Below are 11,511 nucleotides of genomic sequence, written 5' to 3'. Positions count from 1 at the left end.
CTTCAAAAACCGGGCTCTTCAGCAGTTGTAGTCACTACCCGTCTCCTGATAATGTGACGAATAATTGAACCGTCCGGCTGAACTTCCTCGGAAACCTCAGCCCCTTCCGGCACCTCAAATTCTGGTTCCTCGGTCGTAACTACTCGTCTCCGTATGATGCGGCGAACTATTGAACCATCTGGCTGCACTTCCTCTGACACTTCAGCTCCTCTGGAACTTCAAAATCTGGCTCTTCAGAAGTCATGAACGTTCGGCGAATTGTTCTTCGAATGACTGATCCATCTGGCAATGTCTCCTCGCTAACTTCGTCTGGTGCTGGGACTGCAGCACTTTGTGCGGGCCGAACAATTCTCCTTCGGCTCACTCTGCGAACCAGGCTTCCATCTGGAAGGGTCTGCTCTTGGATTTCTGTGCCAGCATCCTCCGGGATGTCAAAATCAGGATCACCAGGCTTCAAAACTTGTTTCCACACCTTTGGAGAGTCCCGTCAGGCTGCCTTTCCTCCTCGACCTGTCCCCTTCAGGCAGGAAGCCCCAATCTTCGGTGGTGATAATCTTCTAATGGTGCGTTGTACGGAACCGTCCGGAAGGGTTTCTTCATACACGGTATAATCGGGGAAACGCAGATGCATAGAAGGCATGTCTGCGGCTGAAGAAACAATAGTGCGTTTGTAGATGCGCAGAATGCTGCCATCCGGCTGTTCTTGGATTTCAACATCAGCACCCAACGGCACCGAATCCGGATCAGGGGCATCAAGCTCGTCATCTGATTCGCAGACAGTTCGTTCAACAACCTGGTGGAGGTGAATGTCACCAGCTAGAGGAATGTCACACTCCTCCTTGGTGTTGAAGGTGGGGTACGAGGGTCAGTTTTCGCTGCACCTCGAGCTGGAACCGATGGCATCTTTTTAGGAATCTTGGACTTCTTCGAAGACTCCTTCTCCGCTTCAGTTGGTGTGACTGATTCTGGGACATCGTCAAGCGGAGCCAGCATTTTCTCGATTTGTGAGTCAGATATTACCTTCGAAAGATCTACATCCGGATCGGGAGGAGGAGAACCCTTCTTGGTAAGCCTGGTCGGACCTTGATGGGCGGTTCCGCAGAGGGCGCGCCTGGAACTTCTTCGGAATCTTGCTAGGCGATTCTTTCTCGCGAGTTTTTCTGTCAGCTGGCGCGGACGTCATTTCAGCCGGGAAGTCCGGCCGTGGTTTCTTTGATGGCGAATCCGGACCACGATCGGCTGCCGGATGCTACCAGCGTGAATCTCTAGAGACACGTCTGGCTTTTCTGTGCTAACCATGGAATCACGAACCATTTCCAATCCATCAGGATGGACCATAGACAACATGAAGCTGGTCATAGCAGCGCCGGGCTTTGCAGTCGGCTCGTCGTCCTTTGACTTGCTTGATTTTCGCTTGGTCGATTCCGGCTTGGGTGATTTTCCTTCTCGTACAGGGATCTTGGATATCTTTGGAACCTTTTCTACTGAGACCTTCCGCTCACTAGATTTGCGTTTGATCAATTTTGGAATTCCAGACCATTTTACGCCTGGTTTCGGCTTCAGTACTTTCTTCTTTCTGCCATCATGCAAGACGATTTCCGTAATCTCTATTGTTTCGAATCGAGGGATGACATAGGTTTCTTCGACATCAAAGTATTGAATCCAGACCTTTCTTTTGCGACCGTCGGGTGTGGTGTCATCCTCAATTTTCGCGCCAGCTGGCAGCTCTCCAAGGTTCGAGTCAGTTACCTCAGTTGTGATGACAGCTTGTCGCTGGCCGCTAGGCATTTCGAGGATCTCGATCTCAGAGGTGTCTAGGAACTTTACTTTAGGGAGTTGGTCCTCGGGGATCATCTCAGCAAGGAGCCTGCCCGGTGCCTCAGGCTCCTCTTGTTTCTTGCTACTGAACCCAAACGAAAACGATGGCCATTCGAAACCAGCTTTTGGTTTCACAGTTTTGCGCACACGACCGTCAGGAAGTACCTCTTCTTTCAGTTCGATTTCTGGGGAATCCAGACTTATCTCTGTGTTCACTGGCTGACGCCAAACACGACGTTGACGACCATCAGGTAAAGACTCAACTTCGATCTGCGCGTCCACTGGAATGTTTTTCAACTCCTCATCAGGCACCTCAGTCTTTACGACAAACTGATGCCCATGAACTGGGTGCTCCTCTACTTCTATTTCTGCCTTCTCCTTGCTGAATGATGGTAAGAAGCGAGAAAACAGCCCAGAAAATGAAAAGCGTGCCTCATCATCACTGGCTGGACTAGGCGATCGTGAGGGCACCTTGGACGATCGGAATTCCCAGTCGGGCACCTGTAACATAGGAAGTTTTATCTTCGGCCATTTGGTTCCTTTCCGTGGACGGTAAGTGGTCTTGTGTGACCCATCGGCCTCGTCAGCCTCAGCAACGTCGGCGCTTGAACAGGTTGGTAGAGCCAGGTCTGAATCAGCCTTGAAATGCTGCTCGATGGTCTGCGCCACACGGCCCGATGGACGGGTGACTTCAGTTGGCGTGAGACCCGCTGGTAGCTTAGGCACGTCAGACTTTTGGATTTCTGTCCTCACGATGACATCACGAACCTTCATTCGTGGAAGATCCACGACGTCAACCTCTGTGGTGTCCCGTATGCGAAGCTTTCCTAATTTGTCTTCTGGAATCAAATATTCGAGGACTCCATCGATTCCGAGGAAGTTTGGTGGTCGTTTCATCGCTTTCTTTGGTGGTGCCGGTTGAGGTTTTGACTTCTTCTTGTCCGGAGCCTCTGTGAATTCTGGAGCCTTCTTTTTGAATTCCCAACCGGGAATATGGAATTTCGGCATATCAAGCTCTGGCCATTTGAAGCCGCCTTTAGGCTTGTAAGACGTTTTTATCCTGCCATCCGGCATCGTAACCTCCTCGACCTCAGCCCCTTCTATCTCCGGTAGTTGGAATTCCGGATCGACGTCAAAGTATTGACGCCAGACTTTGCGAGTCTTACCAGATGGAAGAGACTCGACTTCAATCTTGGCATCCTTTGGTAGTTTTGACAGTTCAGGCTCGGTTACTTCGGTAGTGATGACAAGGTGACGTTTTCCAGATGGAAGATCCTCCACATCGATTGTGGAATTGTCTCTGAACTCGATGGACGGAAGTTTGGCCTTTGGAATGAAGCTCGCTAGAAGCTCAGAAATTCCGTCAAACCTCGGCTTCTTTACCGACTTTGACACTTTGCGCTCTGGACTGGGAGAGCGATCACTTGAACGGAATTCCCAATCTGGCATCTGAAGGCTGGGCATAGATAACTTTGGCCATTTGAAGCCCGGCTTTGGCTTATAAGTAGCCTTGACGTTTCCATTCGGCAGAGTGACTTCGGAAATGTCAGCTCCGCTCACCCTTGGCAGCGGAAGGTCCGGACTGCTGCGGAAGTTTTGGCAGAGTGTATGCTTTAGTGCACCATTGGGCTGACTGATCTTGATAATGTCGCTATCAGGCGGCAGCAGCTGAATATCTGCTTCGGAAATTTCAGTCCGTACCTCGACATCGCGAGCGTCCCCTCCAGGAATGTCGATAACATCAACTTCCGTATTGTCCCTGATGCGCAGTTTGGGAAGGTCATCTTTGGGCAACAGATACTCAAGAAGCCCGTCTACACCAGACACTTTTGGCGGTTTCACTCCTTTCTTGAAACTGAACGACGGCAGCTTGAAGCTGAACGCCGAGTCTTTCTCGTCCCGCACAGGCGAAAGTGAACGTTCCCTGACAGAACGAACTTCCCTCTCTGGTATGCTTGTTAACGGCATGTGAATTTCAGGCCACTTCAGACCACGACAAGGCTTGTAGGTGAAGCGAACAGTACCATCAGGAAGCTTTGTTTCTACAACACTCGCCCCAAAGACATCCGGAATCTCTTTTCTTGGATCAATTTTGAATTTCTGGGTGAGGATCTGCTCTTCACCACCTGGGACGTTCACTGTGTCTATTTTAGCGTTGGGTGTTAGCTCCGGAACAGTAACGTCTGTCACATTCGTAACGATGAAAAGTTCACTTTTCTTTGGACCAGTGACCTCCACACGAACTTCCGATGTTTCCGTGAACACCAATGATGGGAGCTCGTTAGGAGGAATCAACTGCATCACTAGGTCCCCGATGCCATCAATACCGGTATCACTTGGTCTGCTGGAGCGCACTGATGATGCATCTGTACTTTCTTCCTTTCTCACAGACGGTGGACTGTACGAGCCACTGCTTCCTCCGAAGTGCCAGTCAGGCAAGTGAAGGGACGGAAGGGTGATCTTAGGCCACTTGAACCCAGCCTTTGGCTTGAAAGATGTTTTGATTGAGCCGTCAGGAAGCTGATTTCACTGATATCCGCACCGGAAACCTTAGGAAGCGGCAGTTCAGCATTGGCTTTGAACTTCTGGGTCAACAAATTTTTGGTTTTGCCGTCAGGTAACTTGATTTTCTCAGTTTTCAGATCCGTCGAAAGTTTTGGAAGATTCGCGTCAGGAATGTCCGTCATAACAATCACCTCTCTGCCCATCGTACCTGGGAGATCAACAACGTCCACTTCGGATGTATCACGAATTCGTAGTTTCGAAAGGTCGCTCTCGGGAAGAAGATATCCCAGAAGATGGTCCAAACCGTCGACCTTTGGCGTTTTCACTCCTTTCCCAAAACCAAATGAAGGCATCTTTACACCGAAGTGGAAATCACTGTCGCTTTTCTTCCTTTCAGGGCTTGGGGAACGGCTTTTTGAACTAAACTCCCACTCAGGCATTTCAAGCATGGGGAGTGTGACAGTTGGCCACTTAAAGCCAGGCTTCGGTTGAATGTGGTTTTAACCGTTCCGTCGGAAAGATTCTTTGAGTGTACTTCAGCTCCAGAAACCTTTGGCAGTGGCAGTGATGCATCTCCTTTGAATTCCTGAACCATAATAGCGGCAAGACCTCCATGATGAGTCACTTTGTCTACCTTTGCACCAGTTGGTACCTTTGGAAGATCAACTTCCTGGATTTCCGTTCTAACAACAACTTTTCTGCTCTTCGTATTCATCTCGTCAAGGACATCGACTTCGGTATTATCTCGGAGCCGCAGCTTTGAGATATCTGACTCTTGTATGAAGTAGGCTAGAAGAGCATCAATTCCTTTCAGCTCTGGGATTTCGGTTCTCTTTTCGAAACCAAGTGATGGCAATTTTATTCCAGCACTGACGTCACTCTTCTCCTTCCTTTCTACAACTGCTGACGTATCACCGGAACCAAAGTCCCAGTCCGGGAGTTGGAGAGATGGCAGCGAGATTTTCGGCCACTTGAACCCAGCCTTGGGCTTGAACGATGTCTTTATCGAGCCATCGGGAAGCTTGATGTCGTCAATGTCTGCGCCAGACACCTTAGGTAGGGGTAGTTCGGCGTTGCCCTTGAGCTTCTGCGTTAACACATTCTTGATCTTTCCGTCAGGCAGTGTGATCTTCTCAGTCTTCAGATCGGCAGACAGCTTCGGAAGGTCCACGTCAGGGATATCGGTACTGACGACAACCTCCCTGCCCTTCATATCGGGTAAGTCAATGACATCAACCTCTGTGTTGTCGCGGATACGAAGCTTGGGCAGCTCAGATTCTGGCAGAAGGTAGGCAAGAAGACCGTCAACGCCATCCAGCTTGGGAACCTTGGCACCTTTGCCGAATCCGAAGGAAGGCATCTTGATTCCAAAACTGAAGTCGCTATCTTCCTTGTCTTTCTCCTTTCTCTCCGGGCTTGGCGACCTATCACCAGAACCAAAGTCCCAGTCAGGAAGTTGTAGAGATGGCAGTGAGATCTTGGGCCACTTGAAGCCAGCCTTGGGCTTGAACGATGTCTTTATCGAGCCATCGGAAGCTTGAGGTCGTCAATGTCTGCGCCAGACACCTTAGGTAGGGGTAGCTCGGCGTTGCCCTTGAATTTCTGCGTCAACACATTCTTGATCTCTCCGTCAGGCAGGGTGATCTTCTCAGTCTTCAGATCGGCAGACAGCTTCGGAAGGTCAACATCAGGGATCTCGGTACTGACGACAACCTCCCTGCCCTTCATATCGGGTAAGTCAATGACATCAACCTCTGTGTTGTCGCGGATACGAAGCTTGGGCAGCTCAGATTCTGGCAGAAGGTAGCCAAGAAGACCGTCAACGCCATCCAGCTTGGGAACCTTGGCACCTTTGCCGAATCCGAACGAAGGCATCTTGATTCCAAAGCTGAAGTCGCTATCTTCCTTGTCTTTCTCCTTTCTCTCCGGGCTTGGCGACCTATCACCAGAACCAAAGTCCCAGTCTGGAAGTTGTAGAGATGGCAGTGAGATCTTGGGCCACTTGAAGCCAACCTTGGGCTTGAACGATGTCTTTATCGAGCCATCGGGAAGCTTGAGGTCGTCAATGTCTGCGCCAGACACCTTAGGTAGGGGTAGCTCGGCGTTGCCCTTGAATTTCTGCGTCAACACATTCTTGATCTCTCCGTCAGGCAGGGTGATCTTCTCAGTCTTCAGATCGGCAGACAGCTTCGGAAGGTCAACATCAGGGATCTCGGTACTGACGACAACCTCCCTGCCCTTCATATCGGGTAAGTCAATGACATCAACCTCTGTGTTGTCGCGGATACGAAGCTTGGGCAGCTCAGATTCTGGCAGAAGGTAGCCAAGAAGACCGTCAACGCCATCCAACTTGGGAACCTTGGCACCTTTGCCGAATCCGAACGAAGGCATCTTGATTCCAAAGCTGAAGTCGCTATCTTCCTTGTCTTTCTCCTTTCTCTCCGGGCTTGGCGACCTATCACCAGAACCAAAGTCCCAGTCTGGAAGTTGTAGAGATGGCAGTGAGATCTTGGGCCACTTGAAGCCAGCCTTGGGCTTGAACGATGTCTTTATCGAGCCATCGGGAAGCTTGATGTCGTCAATGTCTGCGCCCGACACCTTAGGTAGGGGTAGCTCGGCGTTGCCCTTGAATTTCTGCGTCAACACATTCTTGATCTTTCCGTCAGGCAGGGTGATCTTCTCAGTCTTCAGATCGGCAGAGAGCTTCGGAAGGTCAACATCAGGGATCTCGGTACTGACGACAACCCCCCTGCCCTTCATATCGGGTAAGTCGATGACATTCACCTCTGTGTTGTCGCGGATACGAAGCTTTGGCAGCTCAGACTCTGGCAGAAGGTAGCCAAGAAGACCGTCAACGCCATCCAGCTTGGGAACCTTGGCACCTTTGCCGAATCCGAACGAAGGCATCTTGATCCCAAAGCTGAAGTCGCTATCTTCCTTGTCTTTCTCCTTTCTCTCCGGGCTTGGCGCCCTATCACCAGAAACAAACTCCCAGTCGGGAAGTTGTAGAGATGGCAGTGAGATTTGGGGCCACTTGAAGCCAGCCTTGGGCTTGAATGATGTCTTTATCGAGCCATCGGGAAGCTTGATGTCGTCAATGTCTGCGCCAGACACCTTAAGTAGAGGTAGCTCGGCGTTGCCCTTGAATTTCTGCGTCAACACATTCTTGACCTTTCCGTCAGGCAGGGCGATCTTCTCCGTCTTCAGATCAGCAGACAGCTTCGGAAGGTCAACGTCAGGGATCTCAGTACTGACGACAACCTCCCTGCCCTTCATATCGGGTAAGTCAATGACATTCACTTCTGTGTTGTCGCGGATACGAAGCTTTGGCAGCTCAGACTCGGGAAGAAGGTAGCCAAGAAGACCGTCAACGCCATCCAGCTTGGGAATCTTGGCACCTTTGCCGAATCCGAACGAAGGCATCTTGATCCCAAAGCTGAAGTCGCCATCTTCCTTGTCTTTCTCCTTTCTCTCCGGGCTTGGCGACCTATCACCAGAACCAAACTCCCAGTCAGGAAGTTGTAGAGATGGCAATGAGATCTTGGGCCACTTGAAGCCAGCCTTGGGCTTGAACGATGTCTTTATCGAGCCATCGGGAAGCTTGATGTCGTCAATGTCTGCGCCAGACACCTTAGGTAGGGGTAGCTCGGCGTTGCCCTTGAATTTCTGCGTCAACACATTCTTGATCTTTCCGTCAGGCTGGATGACCTTCTCTGTCTTCAGATCGGCAGAGAGCTTCGGAACGTCAACATCAGGGATCTCGGTACTGACGACAACCTCCCTGCCCTTCATATCGGGTAAGTCAATGACATCAACCTCTGTGTTGTCGCGAATACGAAGCTTTGGCAGCTCAGACTCTGGCAGAAGGTAGCCAAGAAGACCGTCAACGCCATCCAGCTTGGGGACCTTGGCACCTTTGCCGAATCCAAACGAAGGCATCTTGATCCCAAAGCTGAAGTCGCTATCTTCCTTGTCTTTCTCCTTTCTCTCCGGGCTTGGCGACCTATCACCAGAACCAAAGTCCCAGTCGGGAAGTTGTAGAGATGGCAGTGAGATCTTGGGCCACTTGAAGCCAGCCTTGGGCTTGAACGATGTCTTTATCGAGCCATCGGGAAGCTTGATGTCGTCAATGTCTGCGCCAGACACCTTAGGTAGGGGTAGCTCGGCGTTGCCCTTGAATTTCTGCGTCAACATATTCTTGATCTCTCCGTCAGGCAGGGTGATCTTCTCAGTCTTCAGATCGGCAGACAGCTTCGGAAGGTCAACATCAGGGATCTCGGTACTGACGACAACCTCCCTGCCCTTCATATCGGGTAAGTCGATGACATTCACCTCTGTGTTGTTCCGGATACGAAGCTTTGGCAGCTCAGACTCTGGCAGAAGGTAGCCAAGTAGACCGTCAACGCCATCCAGCTTGGGAGCCTTGGCACCTTTGCCGAATCCGAACGAAGGTATGTTGATTCCAAAGCTGAAGTCGCTATCTTCCTTGTCTTTCTCCTTTCTCTCCGGGCTTGGCGACCTATCACCAGAACCAAACTCCCAGTCGGGAAGTTGTAGAGATGGCAGTGAGATTTGGGGCCACTTGAAGCCAGCCTTGGGCTTGTACGATGTTTTTATCGAGCCATCGGGAAGCTTGATGTCGTCAATGTCTGCGCCAGACACCTTAGGTAGGGGTAGCTCGGCGTTGCCCTTGAATTTCTGCGTCAACACATTCTTGATCTTTCCGTCAGGCAGGGTGATCTTCTCAGTCTTCAGATCGGCAGAGAGCTTCGGAAGGTCAACATCAGGGATCTCGGTACTGACGACAACCTCCCTGCCCTTCATATCGGGTAAGTCAATGACATTCACTTCTGTGTTGTCGCGGATACGAAGCTTTGGCAGCTCAGACTCGGGAAGAAGGTAGCCAAGAAGACCGTCAACGCCATCCAGCTTGGGAACCTTGGCACCTTTGCCGAATCCGAACGAAGGCATCTTGATTCCAAAGCTGAATTCGCTATCTTCCTTGGCCGTCTCATTTGTTCGGAACTCCCAATCCGGCATCTGGATTCCCGGAAGAGAAATTTTCGGCCACTTGGATCCGGGCTTGGGCTTGTATGTTGTTTTCGTAGATCCGTCTGGTAATTTCACATCATCTGTTGAAGCTCCGGAAACTTTTGGAAGAGACAGACCTGCATTTCCTGTGTACTTCTGGATGAGTTCATTTTTTACTTCGTTGTTCGGAAGCGTAATTTGATTGATCTCGAAATCTCCGGACATCTTCGGCAAGTCGGCATCAAACAGAGGAGTGCGAACAATAACCTCACGTCCTTTCCCAGTCTGAAGATCGATGACGTCAACCTCAGTGAGGTCACGGATGCGTAGCGTGTCAATGTCTTCTTGAGGCAAAATGTATCCGAGAAGCCCGTCAATACCGTCAAATTTGGGCGCCTTGGGTGTCTTCTTAAAACCAAACGATGGCATTTTCATGCCCAGGTGGAATTCGTGATCACCCTTGCGCTCAGTGCCAGCTTGAGGGACGTTCGCTTCTGTGCTGAACTCCCAGTTCGGAATGTCAAATTGCGGCAATGTAAACTTCGGCCACTTGAAGCCAGGCTTGGGGCGGTAAGTAGTTTTGATTGAGCCTGGTTGTAGTTTCGTTTCACTGATATCAGCTCCCGATACCTTGGGCAAATGAAGCTCAGCATTGCCTGAAAAAGCTTGTTCGAGTACGTTCTTGGCATTGCCATCAGGGAAAGTAAGTTTCTTAGTTTTAAGGCCGGATGGAAGGCTTGATAGGTCAGTTTCTGGTATGATGGTGCGGACAATGATACTTCGTGTCTTTGGCTCAGCGTCGTCTATGATATCAACCTCGGTGTCGTCCTTGATGCGCAGCTTCGGCAAGTCAGATTCAGGGAGAAGGTATCCGAGCAGACCATCAATGCCATCGAATTTTGGGGTTTTGACTCCCTTTTTGAATCCAAATGATGGCATTCGGATGCCAAAGTGATGCTCACTCTCCTTGTCCGCCTTGCGCTCTGGACTCGGTGATCGATCAGTTGCCCGGAACTTCCAGCCAGGCATCTCCAGGGTTGGGAGATGGATCTCTGGCCATTTCATGCCAACCTTTGGTTTGAATGTTGTCTTTCTGGCTCCGTTAGGGAGGGTGGAGTCTTCTACGTCGGCGCCTGCAAGTTTCGGAAGAAGAAGATCAAAGTTGCCTTTGTACTTCTGCGTCAATGTGTTATTTTCCACTTTGAGATTTGATGGCAGTCTCGGTAGGTCGATTTCAGGAATAGCAGTGCGAACGTAGACGTCTCGAACTTGGGTATCCTCGTGATCAATCACATCGACCTCCGTGTCTTCTCGTATTCTAAGACTTGGGATGTCTTTCTCAGGAATGAGGTATGCCAGAAGAGCGTCCACACCGTGCAGATTTGGAGGCTTCGCGTCCTTGCCTACCCCAAGTGAAGGTAAGGTTATCTCAAAGGAATCATCTTCGTCATCTGACTCCACTCTCGGTTTTTCAGTGCCAGAACTGAAGTTCCAATCTGGGAAACTCAGAGTTGGAAGGTTGATCTTTGGCCACACAAAACCGGCTTTTGGTTTGTACGTTACTTTCAGTGTTCCATCTGGCAGCGTAGTTCGATCGCACTCCGCGCCTCCAACTTTGGGAAGAGGAATGTTTGGTTTGCCAACGAGTTTCTGGATGAGAACATGCTTCACTTGCCCATCTGGTGTCGACTCTTTTTGAATGTCAAACATCCCACTCAGTTTTGGAATGTCTGCTTCGGCAATTTCTGTTCGGACGACAACCGTTCTCATGGTGTGATGTGGAGTATCAGTAACTTCAACCTCTGAGTTATCTCGAATTCGAAGCTTTGGTACCTCTGTTTCAGGCAAAACGTATGTCAAAAGACCGTCAATTCCTCGCACTTTCGGCACTTTCATTCCTTTCCCAAACCCGAAAGACGGCATCTTGAGACCAGCATTGAAGTCAGTATCTGCCTTCCGTTCAGGACTAGGTGATCTCTTTCCAGAGCTGAACTCCCAATCAGGAATCTGCAGGCTTGGCAGCTTGATTTTTGGCCACCTGAGACCGGCTTTAGGCTTGAATGTAGTTTTTGTGGCACCGTCAGGCAGCTGGGAATCCTCGATATCGGCACCTGACACCTTCGGAAGGGACAGCTGGGCATTGCCGCTAAACGTCTG

The 11,511-nt window shown here is 50.4% G+C and overlaps 2 protein-coding genes across 2 annotated transcripts; both read right to left on the bottom strand.

Annotated features, from left to right (window-relative positions):
- Positions 1-5,197: 5,197 nt before the first annotated feature.
- LOC122383496 (periaxin-like) lies at positions 5,198-5,683 on the bottom strand (the record flags this gene model as incomplete). Its single annotated transcript, XM_043369999.1, has 1 exon — positions 5,198-5,683. A coding segment is annotated over exon 1 (486 nt), but the record flags the coding sequence as incomplete, so codon positions are not given.
- Positions 5,684-5,841: 158 nt separating this feature from the next.
- On the bottom strand, positions 5,842-9,363 carry LOC122383495 (neuroblast differentiation-associated protein AHNAK-like). Its single transcript, XM_043369998.1, has one exon. The coding sequence runs from the start codon at positions 9,361-9,363 to the stop codon at positions 5,842-5,844; it is 3,522 nt and encodes a 1,173-aa protein (XP_043225933.1).
- Between the last annotated feature and the right edge of the window lie 2,148 nt (positions 9,364-11,511).

Source organism: Amphibalanus amphitrite, unplaced genomic scaffold, assembly GCF_019059575.1.
Source record: "Amphibalanus amphitrite isolate SeventyFive unplaced genomic scaffold, NRLGWU_Aamphi_draft 000165F_arrow, whole genome shotgun sequence".
Classification (NCBI taxonomy): domain Eukaryota; kingdom Metazoa; phylum Arthropoda; class Thecostraca; order Balanomorpha; family Balanidae; genus Amphibalanus; species Amphibalanus amphitrite.
Note: the sequence above shows the minus strand (reverse complement) of the source record. Positions and strands in the feature narration are given on the sequence as shown.